Source organism: Pieris napi, chromosome 7, assembly GCF_905475465.1.
Source record: "Pieris napi chromosome 7, ilPieNapi1.2, whole genome shotgun sequence".
Lineage (NCBI taxonomy): Eukaryota > Metazoa > Arthropoda > Insecta > Lepidoptera > Pieridae > Pieris > Pieris napi.
Window position 1 is genome coordinate 8,291,195 of NC_062240.1, and position 27,676 is coordinate 8,318,870.

Consider the following 27,676-nt stretch of genomic DNA (forward strand, 5'->3'; position numbering starts at 1 on the left):
CGTAAACTTATTACTGAGCAGGTTAGTCTAAGTGTAACACCCCGCAAAGAATACTTACGAGGGTTACGCGAATGATTACGTTCTGCAAATTTCATATAATGAGATCTTCTTTGGCGACCTCATTTATGTCTTACACGAAGCGTACGCGTTTAATAGACCATAAGAATACACGTTTTGTGCAACCCTTGTAGCATATGTTTTTAGTTTTGTAGAATGGGTTTCGAAATAGTGTAGATAAAGACGTAGAAATAGACAGCTGTATATTGGGAAGGAGTCAATGAACGGAAGTATTTTCACGTGCAGTGACATACCGCTGATCGTTTATCAGACTTGCGTAAGTGAACCAACTTGCCCAATCTATGTACATTCAGTTATGCTAAACGATTTGTGTCACCGTGGACAGGAATCCACAATTGTCTTGTTAGTTCTCTGTCGCAAGCGGCAAGTAGCGGTTACCTTAGCTGCTTTCTACGGCGGCACTCTTTCTCCGTTACGATGCTTGATTGCAAAACGCGGAGGTTGCGCTTTCTTCGTTCGCGACGTCGGAGAAATTGTTGCGACACCGCCGCCTCGTACACCGACCCCGCGTTAGAAAGTCGAACGTTCACCGGATTTAACAGGCCCGGGCCACGTAACGGTGTAATTGTTGCGATTCGAGATGTGAGATCGATGGGGATTTGGATACTTTTTGCGTAAACGCTTTCTTCTTGCGTAAGCTTGGCTGTAAATTTGGTCGGGGTCGTTGAACGCTAACATAACCACGTGCGTAAAGGTAAAGGTAACTTGAGCAATTGGCTCATTACAAAGGAGATTTGCGCAACGGGTTGTATCGGCGCCCGTTCCGCAGTCCGTCAATTGCAACACGGGATATTTCGGAGGCGCCTTGGACTCTCGCCCAGACTTGCAACATGCCATATCGCAACGGCTCATAATCCATTGTGAGTTGTGACACGCGACCTGCACGGACACCGTCGGCCTGCCAAACAAGGCCCACATAGAAGGGTGGTAGTTGCGCTATCCGATCTCCTCGACAAATGTCATCAAAGCGTTTCCTCCCATAGTGGCTGCATTCGATTTTAAAACTAAAACAATTTTGCAACCGATGTTCACATTAGCGTTTTCGCAAGCAGGCCCAGCGCTCGGTTTCAAAACGTTCGCCTTGCGTTATCGCTACTCCGATAAAGCAAGCTCCACTAGTGTTTATGCGGTTTTGAGACCTAAATTCAGTTTTGATAGTATATAGGCATAGGTAACGAAATCGCAGGTACCGTTTCACAATATTTAGTCACTAAACTTAGGCACGCGTGTATATAGTACTTAAGATAGCGCATAGCCCACAAAATATGGCGTTATCAATACATAGAACACCCGCAGTATAGTGATTGCGCCACGAACGACTGTATAATTGGGTACAGTCGGGATGGTTTCCCAATGTATCCCGGCATCTCGCGGGCGTGTGGTAACGCGTTACGACATGACCTGTCCCTACAATGCGGGTTACGACAACCTATGACTAACAGACGCTGGGCTGTGTTGCTTCGGGCTGTTACAAATATTGCTTTTAGCTCTATGAGCAATTGAAAACAGTATAATATCAGAGTGAATTGCGTAAGTTCGGCAGCGATATAACTCGAGCAGGAAGTGCATGCATGTGTGCTGCATCTGTGAGCTGCCATTGTTTGTTACGAAACTGTCAGGGTTGAGTTGAGCAATGGCGGCATTGCGAAACGCCGGCGCATCCCGCTAATTGTGGGCGATCTCCTCTATTTACACACATTAACTCAATAAGTAATCAAGTTGTAAATTGTAATAGAAGCATTTGTGCAAAACACCTTTTTATCTTCATTTAGCTAATTTTTACCAAACTTTATGAGGCGGTATAAAATGATTAAGTATATGAAACAACGATCCTAGTACATCCTAATAATGCGTTTTTTCTTACATTGATTAAATGACAACATGTGAAGTATGGAAAGCCGCAAGCAGGTCGGTAACACGCGCGTGACTATTGGAGCATGCAAAGAACGGTCTGTCCTTTCGTGGTCTCGCCGGCCGCGACCACCGAGAATCCTTCGAGGCCACAGCACCGCTCGGAACACGCTCGGAAATCCGGCCAACCTTCCGACTGCGTTACGACATACTTATTTACACGTTGCGAAATACGAATCGATTGCAACTGCAGACATCGCACTTTAGCCTTGCCGCTGTAAGGGATTTAATTAGGATCAATTGCGCAGTCGACGCCTAAAACTGATACGAGGACTCCTGCTCCGTTCACTGCTGTATTTAAAAGGGCTACATGGTGACGTCAGAGTTGGACTGTTTCCACACCTGATGCCTATTGCTACATTAAAAATCATGATTAATTAACGTGAAAAAATTCTAATAGCAAATTTGCTCATCTGATTTTCGATAGAGCTAGTATATTTTACGATAGCAATATTGCGACAGCTTAACGAGGCTAACCTTTAGGTAGAGCGGCGATTCATATTGTCACGATCACTTTATGAATATGTTAATAAATCAGTATCTCTTTATCTACGTTGAAGTTATTACGTTGTTTTAATAATTCTCGCTTAGGTTGTAATCAGTCGTTTGAACTCTTATATGCTATTTGTCAAATTGTGATCGCAACTTCGATTTTGTAATGTTTTAAGCAAACCCGATATTTATTGCCACCAGCTTTCGGAGTACGCAAGCTTGTACACGTAAGTTAGACTTCGCAATCGCGTCGAGCCGATATTGAATTTAAGATTTAATTCAGAAATAGAACGGGACCCTTCTTAACATTCTTTTAACGCAGCGTTCCCCTCAAAGTATTATCACGGGCTAAAAATATACTTCACATTAATGCACGTCGATTTAAATGCATCGAAACGCCTGCCAGCACCTGCCTTTATGTATATCTTCGGATATAGTAACTATACGTACATACTCTAATTACTTTTAATACCTACCCGTAATGTAACATTCCACATCGAGTCAAACATCAATGAATAAGGCTGTTTGCAATTAGTTCATCTGAGTCAACATTTGGAGTTCAATAGCACTCCCTTGGCAGGAAGTTTACTTTTTGGTCCGTGTCATCGTTCCTTATTGGAAACATTGATTCATACAAAAGCGTATACTGTTTCGAATTGTGCATTAAATGCATTTCGAAATGATGCGGCAACATGAAATACGAGGTCGCAGTGCGCCTAAAGCCCGTGATGTGACGAAACAAAACCCATTGCGTCACTGAACGGCTTTATAGTTCGCCATGTAATTATTTACATGACATTATTGTTACATACAATATGTGAAAACATTTTGCAACGCTCCGACATTCATTAATGTGATGCTTTACTAATTAGTAATAAACGAATGGATAATAGCGGCTAGTCCTTTGAGCACAAAGGGCCCATTACTGCGCGAGCGAATGCCGCGATGTGCAGAATATAATATGGGTCATCGGCCACGGTATCAAATAAAATCGATAAGTTCCATGCATGTTTAAATCATTTTGGATGTTAGTAATTTACGAAATTCTCTTATTGTTGCAGAACGACACTTAAATTGGAATCATTAGAAGACGCGGTAGTACTCGACGATCCTCAAGAAGATCTCCTTCAAGACAAAAGGGGTTGTCCCGCTTACGTCTCACCCGAGATCCTGAGAGCTCATAGGACGTACTCGGGGAAGGCGGCAGATATGTGGTCGCTCGGCGTTATTCTCTACACAATGCTCGTAGGAAGGTATGTATCTCCCGCATATACAAACTAGATCACTAGACTTGATTATTTAAATTTCAAATAGCTTAATTATCCTTCGCATTCATTAGGAAATATTTGGGTCAGTGCAATAAAACGTGCATAATTTAGAAGGGCAGTGGGGTGGGCGTCTTCACCTGCTACTACTCACCTACTAGCGTGGGACTTACCGTTTTTAAAGATCGCAAGGGTCGAGGCGACCGTTGGCGACATAGGGATGATCACCTGTCGGCCGTTACGCACCAACGGCTAGCAATTATATCACCCACATATAAGTTTATACGTCTCGTGAAATCTTCGCCGCACCTGCCGCGCCGCGGTCATGTGGCGAAGACGTTGCTCCGCCCCAAAACGAGCCTCCCTCGCCGGCACCTGCCGTTTGCGATCCTTTGTTTTCTACTTTTAAGGCCCCGCACCCGTAATTTAAATTCGAAACTCAGGATTTCGCCGCAATCGCCGGTTTCACCTGTCGCCGGAAGGGTTCCATCGTTTACCTGAGTTTTTGTTTCGCGCATCTGCCCAAATGACAATCACTTCGGCGTCATTATCTCGGCTGCTACATAAAAAAGTTTAACTTCAGGCGATCCATCCTAACGTCTACGTCAATTAGTGTTATCTTAAAACGATAAGAAACCGCGGGGTCCCTTCAGACAGAACCTTATCTGATTGCGAGATTGACATTTTAATTGTCTCGAAAACGTCACACGAAATTAATAGAGCTTTTCTTTTGTTGCAGGTATCCGTTTAACGACTCCGAGCATGCGTCTCTATTCGCAAAGATCTCCCGGGGTTACTTCGTGGTTCCGGAATGTTTGTCGTCGCGAGGTAAATGTCTTATACGTTCTCTGCTACGGCGAGAGGCGTGCGAACGCCTGAGCGCGAGGGACGTGTTGAGGCACCCGTGGTTGGCGAGAGATCCTCGCAACGAGCTCCCGCCACGCGCCGCTGCTTCGCAGGACCGTCTCGTGCCCGACGTCGAAATGGACGTAGACTGCGTCTAACCAGTCCTTTACCCTAGCTCCGGTGCTGGCATCGGGACAAGTTCCCCTACCGTCATAACGCAATAGCTCTAAAGAAACCGAGTTCGCGAGCTTGCGGTTGCGCTCACTGAAATGTCGGTCCTTATTTCACGCTACGTGTTTTCAGTAAGTTGTATCCGAAGCCAAATAATCTCTATCGAGATTTAATTTAGTGATTATATCGGACGGCGGAGGCGGCTGGTCCGCGTGGCCGTCCATTATTTATCTATGAAGGCTCGACCTGCAATAATCGCATTCAAACGTGAATTTATGCGGCTTTTGTTGGCGGTTGGCTTTCACGCTGTGGTATATAGTCTTAATGTTCGTAATGACAGAATAAGTGAGACTGATAGTCCGGCGACCGTCTCGTGTCGGGGACCATAGATTCATCTTATGGCTTGTGAATAGCAAGCTCCCGGTTTAAGTTTACGCTGCGCGAATCCAACGTTTAAAAGAATCGACCCATAGCTTTCGAAGCCTATAATACATTTTATCAAAAGCATGTATTTATTTTCGGGTTTTCCTACCCTTTTAAAAGTTGAATCCGCGCCTAATACGCATTGCAATGTCGCCCAGCTTCGAATGTTAGGTTGACGAAGCGTTGTTACGTTAATTCCTGTTAAGCCTATAATCATATGAATTTCACATGAATATAGATGGATATATTGCATCGAAGCGGCGTATTTAGAAGTAGTTGTATATTTTGTATTTATATGAAATGTTATATTATCGTGTAATTGTGATCTCCACCGATGTTAATTAGCGATTACTTGATTGCCATTATGTTACGCAGAATTGATTATTTTGCATAACGATCAGTTGCTTCCATCATAGAGATATATATTAAATTTTCGGTTTATGTATTCGGCAGATCAACGTGTATTGTTTTTTTTTGTCGATCGAAGTATGTTATAAATTTGCGCACCATGTACCGGATATGTTCGTTGGATTTGGTTTGTGCCATTTACTTAATTTAAATCTAATTTATTGTTGTTGTAGTGACGACGGCACTTCTTCCTATTAAATTATTCGTTTGGTACTTGGTGTTGGGTTTATTGATTTTCATCATATTTTTGTTATATGAAATCAATTTTTGTTTGTTAAAATCAATAGTTTCAATTTTTTGTTAAAATTTTTGGCCTTTGGGATTCCTGTGAACTTTCATATTGTTGAAAGTGTAGCTTTGAAGTAGTCAAGTCTTTCATTTGTGAAAGCGTGTTGTACAATAATAGTCTACTGTAAATTAAACTATTTTAACATTAATTTATACAAACTGTAAATAGAGCTAAGATATTATAAGATTATTAAAAAAAGGAAGAATGATAGAGGGAATAAATCATTTAAAATATATGGAAGAATTTTTATTTTTATACCTTTTAAAAAGCCAGATATGCTAAAAAACCAATTTAACACTTGGAAACAATTTAAATGTGGTCAAATTTTTGTCTGGATCAATTACTGGTTGAAACAAAAGACAGAATATATTAAATATTGATAGGTTTTTATATAATGTAGAAAAGTAACGACTAAATTTATCTTAAGGAAATAAAAGCTTAAATTTTATTATCATTTGCTGATAATTGATATCAGAGGAATGAGAAATTAGAACGTCATACTAACGAAGACAACATAATACCGTAATTTTACAGTAGAAGAATCAAACAAATTATGAAGACTAAATAAAAAAACAACCAAAAAAATTAGGATTTTTATGAAGCGTGCTTATGGCTAAATTATGTGCGACACATTTTTATTTTTTCTGCCGAGTATTAGCTAGTTATCAGAATTGGTAACTTCCAAGAGGGCAACGCAGCCTTGAGAAAAAAGACTTTAGGTTACATTAGACAGCCTCTAGGGCCGACCAAGCGTCAGGCACTGTTGTCCCTGGAGCGAGCCATCATTAAGTGAGTAAGCTATGACGGAAATATCTTTAAACGTTGTATGATTCAATATGGTAAACCTTTTCATGAAATCATCAATACATTCGGCCACGACATATAGATGGATGTTGTTTTTTGAATACCATGTCTGCTAAACTTACAGGCGGCAAAGAAATAATTGCGTATAGGTGGTAGGTATAGGATTAAACTCCGCTAAACCTCCAATGACACACACAGTACATACATAGGTATTGCCTGTTTGTTTTCTTTATAAGGCTTGGAGGAAAAATATTTTCCTCCCAATACACCGCTGTTAATGTTTATCGGGAACAAAGACCTGTTAAAATAATATAATAGATCAAGTGCTGGGTTGATCCGTAGATTGTCGACTTTAATATATTAGATCTTTCGTTTCAAGTATAGTATATATAAAACTCATCCCATAAATTTTGTAAAGGTTAGGAATAAGATTTTTTCCTTTTATCCTTTTTTTCTTCCTTCAGGAAATGCATTGCGTATACCCTATTATACTAGGGTAGCAAAAACATATGTGAGAAGTGGACTCATCATATTACCAGGAAATAAAAACCTAAAAATTTTCCTGACTTCTACTAATAATACGAGTTATCCCCATTGTGTTCATAATAAATCGTAGTTGCAGTTTAAATATTCATATTCTTAGTAATCATTTGGATGCGGATGTATTACTAAGAAGATCCGGTTCATACACATTAAGTAATTAACTTTTTCTCTGCATATTGTAATAGGGGAAAAATATTCTAATATATGAACTCAAATGACTCAATGTTACATTTAAATGGCCTTTATACGCAGGCGAAATACTTAAAATTCGTAAGAAAAAATAAAAATCACTTGTACTAAACGACTTTTAATATCACAATACTTGGGAAATAAAGTCAAGATTTATATTTACATTCTTCCATAATTATTGAAGCAACAGTAAATAAATAAAAAGGTTTCGAGATGTTTCAATTATTTAACTACATAGAGGTGTACAGCTTGACCACTGAACGCATATTTATTTCAGCGCCATCTATCGGTATTCCTATAACTTGAATCGTCGAATGTCAGATAGCGCCATCTAGTAAAGACGTTCGGCTTTGCTTGGTCCGTGGGTCATGGCGTATGTTTGCATGCGTCTTTCCAATTCCGGCCTAAAATGCCTAATCAGGCCTTGTACGGGCCACGCTGCACCGTCTCCGAGAGCACAAATTGTGTGACCTGAAAAAAGAACTTTTTACTAGCTGAATGAAGTTTTAATTGCATATTGCATAATCTAGGCTCGTAATCGAATTGTATCTTAAGTGACCATGTTCTCCAGATCTAGTAAAATCGTCAAAGAGAATATAATATCTTGCGTATTGAGATTATCAAAAACATAAACATAAGTGTAATATTTTAGAAATGTACCTTCAATTTGTTTGGAGATCTCCCACAACATATCAATCTCTTTAGGTGAAGCATTACCTTCGACGAATCTGTAAAATGAAGATTACATTTCCTTTTAAGAATTTTTATATACTACTAGAAGACTCGGCCAAGCGTTGCTGTGGCTAAGGTTTTTGTTATATTACATAGTACACTATTCAGGCGAAACGGTAGGAGAACCAGTCATGGGGACCACCATGCTTATTTGGTGGTTGTTCCAGTAAATTGTAGCATATTTGAAACGTTGGTACTTTCATCACAGCGCCATCTGTTAGAATTGTTACTGTCAAATAATAAACAAATATTTTGCAATAAAATAATATTGCGGCTATTAATTAAGATGTAAGCTATCCTATCTTTTAAGTTGGATCAAACTGCACACGGTATGCAAATTTAATTTAAAATCGGTTAAGTAGTTTAGGAGTCCATCGCGGACAAACAACGTGACACGTGATTTATATATATTAAGATTGTAGACATTATTTTTTACTTACGAATTTTATAAAGAAGAAAAAATTTACAAATAATTTCATTATCTTGCAGGAACCATACCATCTCGGCTTTAGACATTTTATTCATATGTAATAAAAAAACAGCTTAAAATATTTAGCTTGTTGTTAATATATGAGCCAGAGATTTTGCAATATTAAATCAATATTTAAGTATGATTATTGTGCTTTTTATTATAAGTCATGAAATAATTTGATATTTTTTATAGTATCATGATGTTGTAATAAAGACAAAAAATCATAGTCAAATCAAAGAACAAGGTCTCACCTGTATATCATTTTGTTCATCCAAGAGACACCTTCACGACAAGGTGTACATTGACCACAAGACTCATGTTTGTAAAACATAATCAGACGAGCGATGGCCTTCACTATGTCTGTAGATTTGTCCATTACAATGATAGCTGCCGTACCAAGCGAGGTTTGAGCAGCCACCAAACCATCAAAGTCCATTAAGACCGTTTCACAGACACTGGAATTTGAATATATTTACTTAAGTATATATACCTATGTATTTATATACAAAATACTTTATTTGACACTATGACTTCATTGACAAATTTTTAAATTAATTACAATAGTTTGTCTCAAACTAAATATTTAATAAGAATAGTGCCGAATAGCATTTATTAACTTCTACTATGGCGACGATATATATTTATTATTCTTAAATGTATTTATTTACGTTTTGAGAATGAAGGCAGATGAATATAAGGAACATTCTTAATAACATGCAAAAATACTTTCATATTAGTAATTTTATTTATTTTATGCCTAATTTGATTTATAACCACAACAGTAAACATCATAATGAAGTAGGCATATCTTGCATGGCATATTCTTTGGATGCTTAACAGTGGGAGCATTAATAATATAAAATTATACACAACTGGTAATCTCACTACTTTTGTAATGGCGGCCATAATTTACTATCTAGAAGTTAGAACTGCACAACACACAACTGGTTAACTTTTTTCAATTTCAATTACATATTTATTGTAATTATGTCAATAAAAGATAATTTTACTATTTAGTTTCACACAAACTATTCTCAACATAAAAAAAACCACTTCTGATCATTATAATGTCGCGTCAGTAACCCTCAATTAAGCTAAAAGCAATATTGTTATATAACATATAAATTCATTTAAATTAATTTTGAGAAGCTAATAAGTAAATTTATTTTAACTTACTGTTTAGGTATAAGCGGAGTTGAAGAACCTCCTGGAATGATAGCCAGAAGATTATCCCATCCACCACAGACACCACCAGCGTGACGCTCAATCAGCTCCTTCAATGGGATACTCATCTCTTCTTCAACAGTACAGGGAGTGTTGACATGACCAGAGATGTTAAATAATTTGGTTCCTGAGTTTCGGGTCCGGCCGAAGGAGGCAAACCACTTGCCACCACGACGGCAAATTGTCTGTAATAGGGAATATCCATAAAGTATAAATTTCTCAAATATTTTTCTCTCTAATCTTTTCTACTTATATATTATTACTAACAATGCCCCGCGATTTCACTCGTGTAGATACCGATCTCGTGGTAGTGGAAAGTTTACTATGTCGGCCTATAGATATAGATATTTCTTAAGTTTTTAATTACTTCCTTTCAGATTATTAGATACACACTTACATTCATAATCTAATCAATATACAGATTTTTCTTTACAACGAATATATATCTAATACATTTTTAAATTCGTTACATTTAAAAATGTATTAGAGAATGTCCGACATTAGTAAATTTAAAAATACTCTACAGGTACTGAAAAATTCTTGATTTCAAATAGGTAATGAAAGAAGCTTTTTAATCAGTCCAAGAATTTTTAGCTTGATTATTATAAATTGTTAAAAATAAAAACAAAAACAAAACTTCGAAATGCAAAACTTTCTTCTTTAATATTAGAAAAGAGATTTATTTGTAGAACTTCAGCGTCTTAGAACATCCCTATACACAACATTTGACGTAGTTTTGTTTTATAATTTCATGTTTATTTGTTCTATCATCATCCGTTTCCACAGTGCATGCAATGACAGATTTTTTATGAATAATTTTTCACACCTTCGGTTTAATTATTGCAATTTTATTAGGGATCCCTTGTTGAAAATATAATATAGCCTATGTCAGTCAGTGAAGATGCAGCCTTCTAATGGCGAAAGAATTTTTGAAATTGCTCCAGTAGTTTAGTAAATTTTGTTTTTCAAATTAATTTTACAATGTCAGATTTCTATTTTTTCTAAATTATAAAGATATAATTAATTGTAGATTCCCTAATTTAATTTGACTATTTTGCTACTAGAATATATGTTCCATATGCTTTATAATCTGTATGTGAGAGTTTTGAGTGAGTTTATTTATAATTTAATAATGAATTGTGATATTAGCTTTTTAAGAGAAACCTTTTACTTCAAATAAAATCAAATCAATCTTAACCAAAGTATGTCTCGCACAACCAATACAAGGAAGGATGATAAGTTATTTGAAATTATTGTTTTCAATACAGATACTCACCGGAGAGACAGCAATTGTCTCCACATTGTTAACTGTCGTCGGACAACCAAACAGTCCAACATCAGCTGGGAATGGGGGCTTCAACCTTGGCTTGCCTTGCTTTCCTTCAATAGATTCAATGAGTGCTGTTTCTTCACCACAGATGTAGGCCCCTGCACCTCGGTGAACAAACACATCGAAATCATAGCCAGAGCCACAAGAATTCTTTCCAATTAAGCCAGCCTGGTAAGCCTGGAATAAGAAAAATAGGAATTACAATTAAAGTTTAAAGTTTCGGACAGAAATTATATTTTCCGTCAACAGCTAAACAAAAACTAGACACTGCTGGTTTAGAAGTTATCATTGAAATTTTTCTAAATCTAGTTAACACAAAATACATTTGACTGTAAATTGTGAATATTTCCAAATAATGGGGATAGGATACCTACCCAACCCATTATTTTTACAAAAAAAATTACAATATTGTTTTGTCAAAATTTGTCTAAAAATTTTACATATTATATTCTTTTAAAACTTAATGAGTATGCACTAATAATAAAGCATAAAGCAAAGCAAGCAAGCAATAAAAAATTGGTTTTAAAACCGGCACAGTATTATGACACTTTAACAATAAAAAACAGGATCAACAAAATACAATATAAACAAGATTGATATTAAGACATACCTCAGCAATGGCTACTTGTAAATTGCTGGCCTCATTATAGAACTCTCCTCTAATGTAAATATAGGCAGCCTGAGCACCCATTGCACGACCGGCAATCAAACAGCCTTCTATTAACTTGTGTGGGTCATGACGCATGATCTCTCTATCCTTGCATGTACCAGGTTCTCCTTCATCTGCATTCACAACTAAGTATTTAGGTCGGCCATCTGAAGGCTTATTCATGAATGACCATTTCATCCCAGTTGGAAATCCAGCCCCTCCACGTCCACGGAGGCCAGACGTTTTTAGTTCATCTGAAAGTTTTTATACAATTTTTAAATACAATATATACATTAAATGAAATCAGTATTTCTAATGACTAATGCATTATTGTTGCTATATTATATACCTTTATATGTTTCATATAATATTCACATAGCTAGTGGTTTTCTTTAAGCAGTTTTTCAAACATTGCATAATACAATGCAATTGTATAATAACAATTAACCTATACTTATTATTATATTTTTCGTTAAATTTTATTTAACTTTAGGACTTCATAAGTGTTTTTTGTATATCCCAGTATATACTATATTTACAAATATAAGAAAGTAAAATGTGTTAAAAAACATAAAATCTAATTACTGTTTAAATATTTTAAAGGAAAAGCATTAATAATAATTAAATGCATGTGCAGTGCAATAATAGTAATAATCTGACTAATTATCGAACAAGCAATACTTACTAACGATCCAGTCTGTTCCTTTTTCCAAAATATTCTTTGTCATGTACCAATCTCCTCGAGCCATAGCTCCTTTCAATCTCCAGTCATGTCTTCCATAAAGGTTCGTGAAAACTCTGTCTGCATCAGCCAAGGGTCCATATTTCGTTTTCCCCTGACTCTCGGTCTGCTGGAAACGGACTGAACCACTGGTAATGCTCACCAGAGGCCCTGCAATACCTGAACACGTCAAAATTATGTAAGTCACAACTGCGCACAACAAAACACAAATAGTTTTGTTAATATGCTTAAAATAAGAACAGCTTTTTTCTGTAGACGCTGTTCATATAATTTGATCCTAATCAAATCACCTAGGTGCGATTTTGTTCCCTGAACAATCCTCGCCAATGCTCCAGCCATTTTTCAGGTTTCTTGGTTCATAAACTGCTAATGACAGATTGAGATTTCATGAGTGCAGAGTGAAGGGACAGTTTATTTTCATCGTTATATGTCAATGATAGCGATAGTAATACAGATTGCCTGCATATCTGCAAACTTTCTAATCTGTGGGCCAATTCGATCCGATTACGTTCAGATCGTATAAAGTTGATCAAAATTCGAATTGGAGCATCACTAGTAGGGATGTGACATTCTGCTTAAAAAAAAAAATCGATTTTTTATTAATCGATTATTTTTTTAGCATGAATAATCGATTTTCTTAAAAAAAATAATCGATTTTTTTTATTAATCTATTTTATCCTAATTTTTGAATTAATTTCAAAATAAACACCCTAAATATTTTATTTTTCATGGTTTTTTTAAATTAAAAATAAACAATAGAAATTATAAACACAAATTAACGTTTAAGAATAATCAAAATCGAAATTAACTTAATCTCGTTTTGATAGATTTTGATAAATGCTGAGTGTATTCCTTTTTAGTAGCACATTGCAGTATTTTTGTTGTCTTTTTAATTGTATGTAGTCTTGTGCTGCTGAATAAATTTATTTTACTTTTAAATTATAGTGTTCCATTCAAACTTGAGTTTTAGTAAAATTAACTGCTTTTATCATCCTTTTGATGTTTTACAAAAAAACATCAATGTATCGAGTATATCAATACATCTTCAAAGAATCGGATTCAATGTATTGTAAACATCGTTGTCTATCGAATATCCCTAATAGTTTGAGGTCCGGGTTATAAAAGACCAGACATAATGTCGGGAGGTGGCAGAAAAAAAATCGATTATTATTGATTTTCAATTGTAAAAATAATCGATTATTTTTGATATAAAAATCGCGTAAAAAAATCGATTTTTTTAATAATCGATTATTTTTTCACATCCCTAAATTCACTAGTAGTTGGTACACCTCCCTAAAACCGTCACATTTTAATTTTTAAATGAAAACAAAATTATCAATAGATTTTTGTATTATCATTTTTTAATTATCTTTAATCATTTTATAAGTGATAAGTACAGAGTAATAAAAATATATGAAAGTAATTTCTTTGGATTTAAATTGTGTTTTATCGAATTAATATAATGGCAGCTGTTATTCCAACAGTTACTAAATTATCAAAAAGAATCATAAGAATTCTGGGTTGTAACCCAGGACCAATGACGCTTCAAGGTACAAATACATACTTAATTGGAACTGGAAAAAAGTAAGTATTGAAGTATAAAAGAAAGAACAAATAATATAAATACATATTTAATCAACAAGATATTGTTGACTTGTATTTTTGTAGTCGTATACTTTTGGACACTGGTGATAAAGACATGACAGAATATCAGAAACATTTATCTGAAGTAGTAGGTTCAGAACAAGTAAATATTGAACACATAGTGGTTACACATTGGCATCATGACCATATAGGAGGAGTTGAGAATATTTTTGGGACAATTGCAAGCAAGTATAAAATAATATGTATTTGTAAAGTAGTAGTACTATTTTACTGTTCAGGCTTTCTTTTGTTAGCTTGTAACAGGTTTTACAAATTTTGCAAAGAAATATAAACAAAGCTAAAAAAAATTAACTAGTAAGTTACTTCTCACACTTCAGAGTTCATTTTAAAGAATGCCTGTAAGTATTTAATTATTATCATGTTTTTGAACTAGAACAGCCGAAAGTTTGGAAACACAAAAGGGATTCAGCTGATGCTTATGACACAAATCTGTTACCATGTCATTTTAATTGGCTTTATGATGGACAAGAGCTGACAGTAGAAGGAGCAACTCTTAAGGTTCATCACACACCTGGGCATACAACTGATCATGTGGTCTTGACTTTACAAGAGGAAAATATTTTATTTAGTGGGGACTGTATTCTTGGAGAGGGCACTGCTGTTTTTGAAGACCTTTATACCTACATGAAAAGCTTAAATAGAATATTAGAATTGAGTCCCAGTGTTATTTATCCAGGACATGGAAATATTGTTGATGTAAGGTTTTGTTTTTTCAAACTGAATATTACTGCTTAATTCAGTGTTGGTATAGTGGCTTTATCATGCCACTCTCATCTCAGAGGTTGTAGGTTCAAAACCAGGCTGTACACCTATGGACATTCTGTAATTCAGTAAGAAAAACATTGTGAGGATAACAACATGCCAAAAAGTCAATGGCATGATCAAAAAACAAAGGATCACTAAACAGATACACAAATCTGAGGCCTAGACCTCAAAGTTTGTAGTCCCACTGGTTTCTTTTATACTTTTTTTATCAATGCTGTGTAATGCTGTATCCTTTGCAATCCAACAGAACTATAATTACTTTAGCCTACTTTCTTACAATGCAAAGTGTCATGTATTAGATGTTATAGTGTAATGTGTTATTGGTTATATTGCTTGTATCTATATTTTTTAGTTATATAGATAAATTTTCACTTCATTTATAGTTTCTCCCTGTCTTTTTAGGACCCTATTGAAAAAATTAAATACTATATAGCACATCGAACTCAAAGGGAAGAACAAATTTTAGAAGCTCTTAGGAACAACTCCGATAAACAATTGAATGAAATGGATTTAGTTAAGATCATCTATAAAGAAACGCCAGAGCCTTTATGGCCAGCGGCTGCATATAATGTTAATCATCATTTAACAAAATTAGCCAAAGAGAAAATAATAAAATGCCTAGATATAGATGGGGAAAACAAATGGCAGATAGCTATGACACAAAGCAGTTTATAGAGATTCTTGCTGTAAAGAATTTTCATATATTTGGTCAAATTCAGAGGATATATTTAGTAGTAGGTTATTTTCCTATATTTACTAGTAATTAAGGGGGATTTATTGGGTACCAAATTTACATATTTACAACTTTATTGTTATAAATGATTTTAAATATGAATTCAAAGAAATAATAAAAATAAATATGAATTAAACACTGTATTATTTCAGGTATATCACTGTACTCTTTAAAACTATGAATTTAATTTATTTATACTGTTTGCGGAGTATACATTCCCACCATTATTCATTTTCTATAACCTCTATGGATTATTTGCAGAGGAACCATTTTACTGACGGGATTCTGGGTTTTTCGAGCAATTTTTTTTAATATTATCTATCGAAAATATGTTTTAAAATAAAGGAATAAAATCATCATCTTGGTGAACATTTATTTCACAGTTTGATCCATTATAAGTACTAATACTATAATAACAAATCAGTTACATACGGCTTTATGTTACAGAAACCCTGACAAATATTATATCTATGTATTACAAAAAAAGTATTTGATTTGCCAGTTTTGGTTAGAAATGTAGCAATGGGCAAAATTGGTTTAGGCTAAAAATACCAGTTTTAGTATTTTTTTTCTTATTGTATTAAATTCACAGAGTTTTTGTAACATATTTATCAACAAAAAAAAACTGAAGAAAACCTGTTATTTTTTGATATGAGTATTTCCAAATTAACCTCAGATCTACATGCCATATTTAATCAATAATAATAGCTGCCTTTTTAATGTACTAATGTACTCGGGTATAGCCATCTTTAATCTTTATGCTATAAAGTAATAACATCTTAAATTTACCTGTAAAATCTATACTAATATTATAAAGCTGAAAATTTTGTTTGGTTGAACGCGCTCATCTCAGGAACTACTACTTTATGATAAATTGTATGTGCAATGATGATATTGGGGACACATGTGTAACAATTCTTTGTTATACAGTTTAGTTCATAACTTTACAGTATTAAAAAATAAAGTTTAAAACATGTTTTAATGAAATAGGAATATCTGAATGTTCATAGTCGAATCTTTTCATTGTCTTCTTGGTGGAGGCATGAGTGATTCTTTCTTATACCTCTTATTTATGCAATACAGTAAATAATCCTTGGTAACTGGATTTACGATACTCTCGAAGACAGCTGAAAAGAAATAAGCAATATTAATATGATCAGTTTACATATATTTTTTTATACAAATACTAAAGAAGAGCGGGACGAAGTAATATTTGCATGAATCCAATGTGTAGCATACCTAAAGTATATCTTGTATTAATTTGTTTGTTTAATATAAACCTCTCAATTACAACAAGATGAATTTTATATATATAACTATTTGGTTTATAAAACCTTCCCATTTCTTAATGAATTCAATAAATTATTCATTATTGAGTATCTAAGCTATTTGCAGAAAACGCAAAAAATATAACATCAAATAAGAATCAGTTGAGGTTGTTCTAACACATCGTAAAAACAATGAATTTGTCAACTAAAAAATAAAATTGTAATTCCTCTCAAATTGTGTCATATATTATAATAATAATTTCTAAACATATTCTACATTCATCACTACATACATCTTCCTATTGTATACAAAATATTAAGTCGGATTAGCTGTACTGCTTAAAACTCAAGAACAGCTGAACGCATTATGGTCATTTTTATTTGGTTGGATATGTATACGATACGAATAGAAGAATATCGGAAAGTTCACGTTACAAAAACTTGATATATCCTTTGATGTTCTAACGTCATAGACAAGAATTACTTATCTATGAAGCTAAGCTAGATAATTTTATGTTTTTTAGTTCAATAAACTATCTACTATATTAAAAAATACGGGTTGATCGTAGAGGGGTGACAATGGTTGTATGTCATATAAAAATAAAAAGTTTTGTCTAAAAAATAAAAATTATGTGGTGGGACCACCCTTAACAGACTTATTGAATATGCATACAAAATTTCATAAGAATCGGTTGAGCCGTTTCGGAGGAGTATGAGAACGAACATTGTGACACGAGAATTTAATATATTAGATTAAACATACCTTTCGCAGTTTTAAAACTATTGGGATAGCTTTTATCTGTTCGCTCGCGCATAAACACCCACTTGTCATCTTCAAAGCGACATTCAATGATTTTATTGTTAAGGTTTTTTATGGCCTTTGTCACTTTTATAGTAGCTACTGGTCTCTCATCCTGACCAACATATAATTGTCCCACTTTTTCTTTTAGCATTCTGCAATACATTATATTTATTTATTTACACTTCGTTGCAAAAAGCAAAGAATGAAACACAATACAAAAAAATTATAAGGGATGCAACGGGCGGCCTTATCGCTAATAAGCGATCCCTTCCAGGCAACCCTAGTTAAAGAGAAAACTAAAAATTTTTTTTATCTATAGCGTCTTATGAAAAAAGTATTCACACACAAATGAAATTCAATATAATTTTAATAATAATCACTTAAATAAACCTGCATATTTATTTCAAATTCACTTATTTTTCTTAATACAGGCAGTCCTCGTACTAATAGCATGTTAGGTTCTCGAAATACGCGACTTAAATCGAAACGACGTAAGTCGAGACATATTTTTTCGGTTAGGATCCTCACGGACTCGAAATTAAAAAAAAACTGCATTTATAACAAAGGATATACATACTTTATGATCAAAAGTAAGTTCTTCAAATAATTATATATGCACTTATGAAATTGATAGTTATTTTTGATATTTATGTGTTTAATATGTAATGAGAAATAATAAATTAAACTTTTGGCTTAAAGAAACTATCAATTCTAGACTGCTTCGCTTCTTTCTTCTTGCTATACAGATCTTGGTAACACTGATAGGCTGCACAAATTTTGTTATTTACGTTTAAACTTCAAAATTAGGATAATTTTCTTCAAAAATTTTCATGGCATTCTCCAAATTTGCACAAGACAAGTGAATTCTCCTTTGCCGCAAATCGAAACAAAAGACGTATGCTTGAGGAATAGTGTCAAAACATTGTTCGACGTAACTTAAAACAACGTAAGTCGAGGACTGCCTATATATTAAAAAAAGTAGCGCATGGCGCAAAAAAAAAGGGTGCGTGTACTTATGTACGCGCGTAAGAAGTAATACTTCTTTGGCATTATTAAAAATAGTTTTTGATTGCATGCAAATAATTAATTACAATTATATAATCAAAGACTGGAAAAGGAGTCATATTATAGTCAATAAAGTTCAGTTTACATTTGAAAAATTAAATAAATAAATATTTATTATTATTCTCTTACATTAAGGGTGAGATCTATAGTGCGCACTTAGACTTTGCTCAGACTTAACTACAACCATTCTTTACTTTTTTAAAGAATAATAAAGAAAGTATTGCATGAAATGAAACATCAATTTCTGTCTTAGCTTGAGCTTAGCTTAATCTCACCGTTAAAATGTCTATAAATATACTAAATCATAGTTTAACCTTAGTGTTTTTCGTAAGTAAAGTCTGAGCAAAGTCCAAGTGCGCACTATAGATCTCACCCTTAGTGTAACGTTTTTCATAACGCGCCTAAAGAAGTATAACTTCAAAAAATTATATGACTAATAGTACACACTGATTATGTTACTTTTTGTTTTACATGGCTAAGTTCAGCAAAGCAGCAAAGGCTTCATATTCCAGTTATGGTATGATACGGTATTGTGGGTAGATTTAGTTTTGATAAATATGAGGGTATGTCGATCGAAAAATATGTAATAAAAAATAATTATACCCTGGTTTTTCTTGTGTCACAATATTGAGCCTAAAGTCGATACTGTTCATGTTGCTTGGTTTCCATTTTAAGACGTTTTCGCACGCCCCAGGAATGTATGGCTGCAATTAAACTTAAATTCATACTGGAATGACATAAAATTTTTAATTATGAAAGATGTGAAGTGAACGAACATCGAGAGACGGTTGGAAGATGAGACCATCAGGCTCATGGTGCAATGTACTGGCGAATTTGTCTGTAAGTAGTCTCTCAGCCAATGAGACATCCCAAAAATCCTTTTTAACGACCCGAAATGGTTCAGCATTTTTATCAAGAAGACCCTCACTGATGGCACGGTTTCTGAAATGGAATTTTATACTTGAGAATTGTTGATGAACTTTGTTTTGCTCATGGGCATTGTCCCAGTGGGACTGTCCCATAAAACCCCTTTGCCCCGTTTTATAGGTACTCAAAAGCGCGGTTTTTTTGTTGCTAAATTACTTTTTTGTTAAGTTGACAACATTGTTACGTCATTATAGTTCGACGATAATCTTCTCATATGTAACATGCGGCAAACGGGCAGGCGGCTCATGTGATGTTAAGTGATACCGTCGCTCATGGACACTCACATTGGCTTACAAATGCGTTGCCGGCCTTTTAAGAGTTGGTACGCTCTTTTGTTGAAGGACCCCAAGTCGATTTACGTATTTTTTAATTTAATAAGGACATACCACTTTTTTCCTTATTGTATGTAGATCTTATTCAACTTACCTGGGATTCATAATTTCGTTTGTAATGCAGTCCAATCTCACCGGGAAAAATGGTTCTTTACCAACGTTTTGATTTTCAAACCTGATAATATCATAGCAAAGGTATCTAAAAATCGTTTTATCATCAACTTTGTCAATTACCATTTCCTGAAAAAAAAATGTCTGTGAGTCACAATGCCTTATTAGTTTTTATAAATCCGAATCCTAACATTTGGAATTACGGTCAAACGACTATCCAGTTTTGTATAGAAATTTTTATCCAAATTAGTTTCTAAAGAAACTGGAAATCTTTGACAATTACATATTGGTGAAGTCTTCGCTAGTTCGAAAATCACTTTTCTGACACGCCATCGATTTTTTGGGTCTAAGACATGCCGCTTTCCTCACGATGTTTACCTTCACCGGTGGTGGTAGGTGCGATTGTAAAAAGTGTGGTCTCGTACCTCAGGGTCGGCTGACCAGAGAGACCAGAGAGTTGAAAGTCGCATGGTCAAGCCACTAGACCACACTGCCCTTAAAACTTCTACCACAAACATTATGTAATGAAATATGTAAGTTTAAGAAATTAAATACTAAAAAAATTAAACACTATCTTGTCAATATATTCTTGAAGCCTTGTTGTATGTATAAAAATATAAACGAGTTTAAAACAAATATTGACTTTCACCAGTATAATACTCGAAACAAAACAAATCTAAGCGTACAAACAACCAGACTCAAGAAGATAAACCACTCCTTATATGGAAATTGTATTCGTTTTTACAACAAATTTCCAAGCGAAATTAGATAATTATTACTGAATAAACTCGAAACTCTCGCTAAAGGTAAATTAATCACTAAAGTTTTTTATAAATTTGACGATTATTGTAATGATTCTAATCCTTCGGAATGATTTTTAAACAGTTTGTATGACTCAAAACTTGGCGATTAAAAAGAGTGGCGGAGAGTTTCTTACCAGTTCTTGCTGCGAACTGGTAGTAAATGTAAATTTAAAATCAATTTATCAAAATTTCTGTTGACGTTCATAAGTGTACTTGGTTACATATATATGTAATTTTGAGTTTGAGTTAAGGAACCACTATAAAAAACTTCTTAACAGGATTTATACTTAGTTATGCACAGTTTTCTGTTTTATACACTAATTTATCTAATAGCCAATAATCACAGATAAGCAAACATTAATATGTCATAAAGTATAGACACGAAATTCGCGCCTCGTAGCAAAAAAAACGGATTAATTACAAGTACAAACAGAATCGTTTTGACGTAATACAATTATTCGAAATTTAAATATAACGTGACTCACCCCGTCGAGTAAAGTATCGCGTAGATGCCTGTTAGCTTTGTTGTGAGGAAACCTTAAACCATGAACTTGAAACACACAGTTATCTCTATCAATCATATACACTTGATTTTCATCTTCTATTAACATCATAAACCTGGAAATTTATATATGTGATGATAAACTTTTTTTGAAGTTATACTTCTTAAGGCGCGTTATGAAAAATTGATGAGAGTGAAATTTTACGACGCGCGCGCACCGTGACACAAAATTAACAGAATGAAGTTGCCCACGGAAGATGCTACGGCATTGGACATAATTTAAAAACAACATTCACATAATAATAGAATTTATGTTACACTTAATATAAGAGAATAATAATAAATATTGATTTATTTAATTTTTCAAATGTAAACTGAACTTTATTGACTATAATGACTCCTTTTCCAGTCTTTGATTATTTAATTGTAATTAATTATTTGCATACAATCAAAAACTATTTTTAATAATGCAAAAGAAGTATAACTTCTTACGCGCGTACATAAGTACACGCACCCTTTTTTTTATCTTTACAAATCAGATACCAGGGCTTGCAAGAAAAGAATTTACTATACAATCGCTCATAACGTATATTTATTATAATATATTAACGTATACAATATATAAGGTACGTATACAATATATAAGGTACAATATATAAATATTTCAATACATATTTGCATGTTTAATCATTATTTTGGAGGAAACACATATTTGATTAAACTAAAAATCGAAGTCTCGTTACACGCCAGAGTCTTACCCTATCTTTTTGTTAATTTATAAATCATATTCATAAAATATTAACTTTGGGTATACATACTGTTTTAAATTTTTAGAAAAAAAAAACTCACCGGACACCATCAGCCTTCCACGACACGCGGTAAGGTTTCTCCCTGAGTTTAGAAATATTCTCCAAATCCATAGACACAGGCTGTGAGCCTGGAAACCCTGAACCACTCCATTTGCAGAATTGTTGTGCCTTTTTCTGGATTTCACTAAGACGTGGTTGGGAATCAAACGGATCCACTCCGTGTACTCCAGGCATGAATTCAGTCTTTTTGATTTTAACCTCTTTTCGACGTTTCTTTGACCTAAAGATATATAATACATATAACAATAATTATATGTTAGCCTAGAGGCTATAACTATCAACCCTGCAGGGTTCTTGTTCTGTCCACATTAGTTTTCTACATGTTGCATCACTTGCACCTTGAAACCAGCACCTCCATAGATTGACAATATTACAAGCACAAAAGCTGAACACAACAGGGGCAATTCGATTGTTAATGGGGGCGGAATTTTTCAAAAATTTATTAAAATTATTTGGAATTTAAGTTTCATTATTTTTTGAAAATTTACTGTCTTTCGTAAACAATTTCCTAGTAATTTCTTACTAAAACCTAAGTTTCTACAGTGAACAATTAAATGTTTTAATATTAAAAATTATATATGGTACATTTAACATAAGAATTTTAAAAAGGCTAAGGTAAGACATGGCACAAAAAAGTGAACAATAATAGTCAACAACAAACAAAAATCTGAGTCTGAGATCACGTTGTTGTAGCACTCGTAATGTTACCAATGTATTTTTAATAACGTTTTCTCATTTGGCATCTTTCTTTACAAAAATGTTTTATTTTGCAAAATATTATTGTACTCAAGTATTCAAATGTTTACAAAGTGTTAAAATGGTATAGCAGTCACTTAATTCTAATTAGGGTCTTATGCATACTAATTTGAAGTTAAGAACTCACTTTGGTGGACCATACATCTTTGATTCTGCTGCTTGTGAGGAGCTGGGAGCATTATCATTATCATCATCATCATCATAATCTACTTCTTCTTCTACAAACAAAATGGTTAGTACAGTCTATAAGTCAACTTTGACTAAATTAGGGTGTTTCTTACCAAGGACTCTCTTACAAATGTAAAGCTAATAAATAAACTAACCAATGCACCAATCCGGTCTTTCTGGAGCAGCCATAGGGTCAGCATCACTATCATATCGTCTAAATAGCTCATTTATATAATCTTGTTTATATATTCCTGGTTGTCTGTAAAACATGTTTTAATTAAATTATAATACACAATCAAAACACCACTTTGAAACACTATCACTTAAATTCACTTAGTGACTTGAAAAAAAAACATATAGAGCTCACTGATAGACCTACATGTAAATTCAATTCAACAATAAGTACTGTAAGCCTAATATTGAAACGGAGAACTGGGAGACCGCAAACCTGCTCATGCTAAGGATAACAGTTTGCAGTCACAGTTGCTTCCTACAAAAAATTAATATGTTTATGTCCTATTATTTTTGAGCTATGCTTACTTTAGTTGTCAAGAAGAAGGGGGGGGGGGGGGATAAATTGCAGTAAATCTGCTTACGTAATACTTGAATGGCCTCTGAGTGAGTTAAACATGGTGATTTGGCTTTATATAGTCTAATAATAATTTAAAAATGTTGACTGACCTTTTTCTACTGAATTCTATAATTGATGCATCAACACTTGAATCAAATTTCTCTACCATATAGGAAACTATTAGAAACCCAGTTCTGTTAAACCCATGTGTACAATGTACACCAATAACTGCAAGTGGATTTTGGGAAATAAATTCAGAAACAATGTCTATAAACTTCCTGTAAATAAATATTAATATTAAACAATGTCTGTATTCACTAGGATTTTTATAGAATATTTTATATCAACATTAAATATATATACTAGATGACCCAGTGAACTTCATTTCACCTACATATATTTGCCTCAAAACTGAATTCATTTTTAAAACAGACTGAAAAGATCGGATCCTTACACTACAAATATGAAACAGATATTTCTGAAGGCATCTATAAACCAAATGACAATTATATATTCTTAAAAGACAAAAGACATAAAATATTTCCCAGCTAGTAACAGTTTATACTGGAAAATTTAACTGACATTTTTAGTATTTTTCTTAACTTATAATTTATGTTTTCACTTTCCCTAAACTTCCAGAAACATATCAATATCATAATTAGCCAAATTGGTCCAGCCATTCTCAAGTTTAAGTGAGTCAAACAAACATCAATACATTTTTATATATATAGACGACTCTCTGAAATACTTATTAAAGCATGTTAGTTTTATATACAATATTTAAACTAAAGCCCCCCTAAAACCACCTAAAACTGAATACAAATCAAAAAGTATATATTAAGCATAAGAACAATAACCTTGTTTGCTTTTCAGATGGTGTTTCACCATGACCCCGACAAGCCATTTTAACATATTTACAATCCATCCTTTCAATTTCTCTTTTATCATAAAATCTAGAGGTGTTAGTGAGGTCAATCCAAAGACCTAGTTTCATCTGCAACATAATACTTTTATTAAGGTCAGGTTTTGATTAACTAATCTGCACAAATTTTACTTGTAAGCAGCTTTAGTGATATGTGACATTTTATACTATATATTTAGTAATTAAATCACTTCAAGGAAATAACACCAGGCAAAATAAGAAAAAAAATCACAGTTTAAAGAGTACATATGAATATTCTTAAGCTTAATAATGACCTGCTATTAAATAATACCAGGAAAATAAACAATAAGATATCTGTTGAAAACACACCAAAGATTTTGAAGAGATAATAGTTTCAAGAAATAGATAAACATTAACTAGTAGAGTGGTACTTCAGTATACATACCCTTAAACCTTTCATGTAATCAAAGAGCATTGATGGAGTGAAACGATTGTTTTCAGGAACTTTATCATTGAACTCGGAACCTAAAGGCGTTTTGAAAGCAAGAAACTTCTCGGCTATTATTTCAGAAGACTTGCGTGGACAATGCAACCATCTACTTGGCAAAGGTCCCGGATCCCTATTACTCATTTTTACTTGGTTGAGCTCCTTTGGTCCAGTTTTTATGACTTCGTAGCAATTTGCTACTTCGTGGCGAACTTAAAAAAATCTCCACCATGTAATTCGACACGTTTTACTTATTAAAGCTTATTGCTTACTCATAAACCAGATTACATTGGTAACATAACTTTTATTTATTTTGAAAACTATTCAAGAGTTTCTCTATCCTATCTTCTATGTACGATTTTAGTTAGAGCTTTATAATTTTTAATTTTATGAATCGCAGTTCATCGAGTCCACAGATGAAGTAGAAGTAAAAGAAAAACAGACTCAAAATCTAGTTGACTTAGTATGACAACTTACTACAAAGCAGATGGCTTAAAGGCCTCGTTACCAGGCTATAAAATTAAAAAAATGTGTGCGTGTACTAGGTGTATGTGTGTACACACGTAAAAAGTGAAACTTCTTTATGACCTTGTTTTTCGAAAAATGATCTACTATAATATGCAACTTTACAGAAATTGGTTAAATAAAGTTAAATTAGATAAATTTTAACAAAAGGCTTTTAATATCACAGACTTGAATACAAATAATACAATTATTTCATTTTACCTTATTACCACTAAGATTATTACAGAATTTCATAAATTGTAATAGAATTTTTAGTTGGTATCATTGTTATCGTTATTATATATTTTTGTTACTAATGGCTTCGAATCTCTTCGGATCAACCGTGGTAGGGACAAGAAAAAGATGGCGCGTAACCCTAAAATGTGACAAATGTGTGTAAATTTTTTTCCAACGCCGATAAAGAAGTTTGACTTCAAAAAGCAACATGGCGCGTAACCTGCTACAAAATTTCTCCCATACGTCGATAAAGAAGTTTCACTTCAAATGATGGCGCGTAACGGAAAAATGTGACGCGTAACGAAAAAATGTTACACTACATTTTTTTCCAACCCTGATAAAGAAGTTTCACTTCAGAAACATAATTAATTCTTTATCGGGCGCCGTGTTGCTTTTTGAAGTCAAACTTCTTTATCGGCGTTGGAATGAAAGTTCTTTATCGACGTATGGGAGAAATTTTGTAGCAAATCGTCACGTTTTTCGGTTACGCGCCATGTTGCTTTTTGAAGTCAAACTTCTGTATCGGCGTTAGAATGAATTTTTTATCGACGTATGGGAGAAATTTTGTAGCAAATCGTCACGTTTTTCGGTTACGCGCCATCTTTTTCTTGTCCCTACCACGGTTGATCCGAAGAGATTCGAAGCCATTAATAACAAAAATATATAATAACGATAACAATGATACCAACTAAAAATTCTATTACAATTTATGAAATTCTGTAATAATCTTAGTGGTAATAAGGTAAAATGAAATAATTGTATTATTTGTATTCAAGTCTGTGATATTAAAAGCCTTTTGTTAAACTTTATCTAATTTAACTTTATTTAACCAATTTCTGTAAAGTTGCATATAGATAATTTTTCGAAAAATAAGAAGTTTCACATCTAACGTGTGTACACTAGTACACGCACATTTTTTTTTCTTAACTTTTCTTTTCTTAAATATTTTTTTACTCTTCTAAGCGTTGAGCTGTTATTTCTATCTTGGAATATTGTAGCTTTTTGATATTTAAGTTAGAGCGACGAGTTAAGTTCGGTGGCGGTTGTTTGAAGGATGTTCAAATAAATGAAAATCTTTGTTTGAAGCTGGGTGCCAACTGGATTTAATCGTATTTTGTATAAAATACAAAGAAGAAGTTTATTGAAAATAACAATGTTTTCGACAAATTAATATTTTAACACGTTAATTCAAATATTTTTTTAATAATCAAAGAACAAATACAATATAAGAGATTAAATCGCTAATCAAATTTGCATTTTAAGCAAGAATTAATTACCTTTTTTCTGCAATTGCGGTTATAAACAATGAATTTACATTAGCTTTTCACGTCACTTTATAAACAGTTGACAAAATAGTTTAGTGGAGAATGGAGTGGAAAGAAGGTTAAGTCGTCACAAGCCAAACAAAATGATAAGACGTTATCACGTTAGAAATCTTTTTCTTCAATAAATTACCTCCCATAAAACCCCCTAAATAAATGTATCTCTTAAAAAACTTCCTGGAAAACTTGGTTTCCTCTAAATTTGGGGGGAAAACCTCATGTTTTTCACTGTTACAAAGATTAAATTGCCGAGTCCCGAGACTAGGAAAACACACTACAGCCATATTAATCATAGACTGATAATCAGTTATCTACATCTCAACTTTGGAAATCGTCAC

At 33.7% G+C, this 27,676-nt stretch overlaps 4 protein-coding genes across 5 annotated transcripts in view; 2 read left to right on the forward strand and 2 right to left on the reverse strand.

The window, feature by feature from the left end:
* The window catches only part of LOC125050934 (tribbles homolog 2-like), a 29,901-nt gene extending 23,783 nt beyond the window's left edge, over positions 1–6,118 (forward strand). The window contains exons 4-5 of the mRNA XM_047651022.1: positions 3,543–3,734; positions 4,486–6,118. Coding sequence (XP_047506978.1) covers positions 3,543–3,734; positions 4,486–4,750 — 457 coding nt within the window. The 3' untranslated portion in view covers positions 4,751–6,118. The remainder of the gene's footprint in view (positions 1–3,542; positions 3,735–4,485) is intronic.
* Positions 6,119–7,524: 1,406 nt separating this feature from the next.
* LOC125050993 (NADH dehydrogenase [ubiquinone] flavoprotein 1, mitochondrial) lies at positions 7,525–13,014 on the reverse strand. 2 transcript variants are annotated; one of them, XM_047651106.1, is made up of 8 exons: positions 12,859–13,014; positions 12,512–12,727; positions 11,788–12,080; positions 11,124–11,354; positions 9,800–10,032; positions 8,875–9,078; positions 8,080–8,147; positions 7,525–7,890 (listed from the first exon to the last, which is right to left on the reverse strand). In XM_047651106.1, exons 1-8 carry the CDS (start codon positions 12,905–12,907, stop codon positions 7,751–7,753), a joined length of 1,434 nt encoding a protein of 477 aa, XP_047507062.1. In that variant the 5' UTR covers positions 12,908–13,014; the 3' UTR covers positions 7,525–7,750. The 2 variants fall into 2 exon arrangements, with proteins under 2 accessions (XP_047507062.1, XP_047507063.1); XM_047651107.1 differs by having other exon boundaries at positions 12,512–12,718; positions 12,859–12,978.
* An 884-nt stretch (positions 13,015–13,898) lies between these two features.
* On the forward strand, positions 13,899–16,106 carry LOC125050919 (beta-lactamase-like protein 2 homolog). Its single transcript, XM_047651003.1, has 4 exons — positions 13,899–14,152; positions 14,237–14,397; positions 14,607–14,929; positions 15,401–16,106. Exons 1-4 carry the CDS (start codon positions 14,031–14,033, stop codon positions 15,671–15,673), a joined length of 879 nt encoding a protein of 292 aa, XP_047506959.1. The 5' UTR covers positions 13,899–14,030; the 3' UTR covers positions 15,674–16,106.
* Positions 16,085–25,707, reverse strand: LOC125050918 (mRNA-capping enzyme). Its single transcript, XM_047651001.1, has 12 exons — positions 25,234–25,707; positions 24,763–24,899; positions 24,016–24,183; positions 23,490–23,593; positions 23,294–23,384; positions 22,391–22,630; positions 21,525–21,657; positions 20,220–20,365; positions 19,643–19,808; positions 19,470–19,570; positions 17,763–17,953; positions 16,085–16,858 (listed from the first exon to the last, which is right to left on the reverse strand). The coding sequence occupies exons 1-12, from the start codon at positions 25,417–25,419 to the stop codon at positions 16,752–16,754; spliced, it is 1,770 nt and encodes a 589-aa protein (XP_047506957.1). The 5' UTR covers positions 25,420–25,707; the 3' UTR covers positions 16,085–16,751.
* Between the last annotated feature and the right edge of the window lie 1,969 nt (positions 25,708–27,676).

Coding starts and splice junctions, on each gene's coding strand:
- LOC125050993 (XM_047651106.1), bottom strand. CDS start 12,907: ATGGCTGGAGCATTGGCGAGGATTGTTCAGGGAACAAAATCGCACCTA. Junction 11,355..11,787: donor TACAAGTAGCCATTGCTGAG/GTATGTCTTAAT, acceptor TTCTTATTCCAG/GCTTACCAGGCTGGCTTAAT. Junction 9,079..9,799: donor ACTCCGCTTATACCTAAACA/GTAAGTTAAAAT, acceptor TTCAAATTCCAG/TGTCTGTGAAACGGTCTTAA.
- LOC125050919 (XM_047651003.1), top strand. CDS start 14,031: ATGGCAGCTGTTATTCCAACAGTTACTAAATTATCAAAAAGAATCATA. Junction 14,398..14,606: donor TATTTTTGGGACAATTGCAA/GCAAGTATAAAA, acceptor TTTTTGAACTAG/AACAGCCGAAAGTTTGGAAA. Junction 14,930..15,400: donor GACATGGAAATATTGTTGAT/GTAAGGTTTTGT, acceptor CTGTCTTTTTAG/GACCCTATTGAAAAAATTAA.
- LOC125050918 (XM_047651001.1), bottom strand. CDS start 25,419: ATGAGTAATAGGGATCCGGGACCTTTGCCAAGTAGATGGTTGCATTGT. Junction 24,184..24,762: donor CCATCTGAAAAGCAAACAAG/GTTATTGTTCTT, acceptor ATTTATTTACAG/GAAGTTTATAGACATTGTTT. Junction 16,859..17,762: donor TAGTTTTAAAACTGCGAAAG/GTATGTTTAATC, acceptor ATTTCTTTTCAG/CTGTCTTCGAGAGTATCGTA.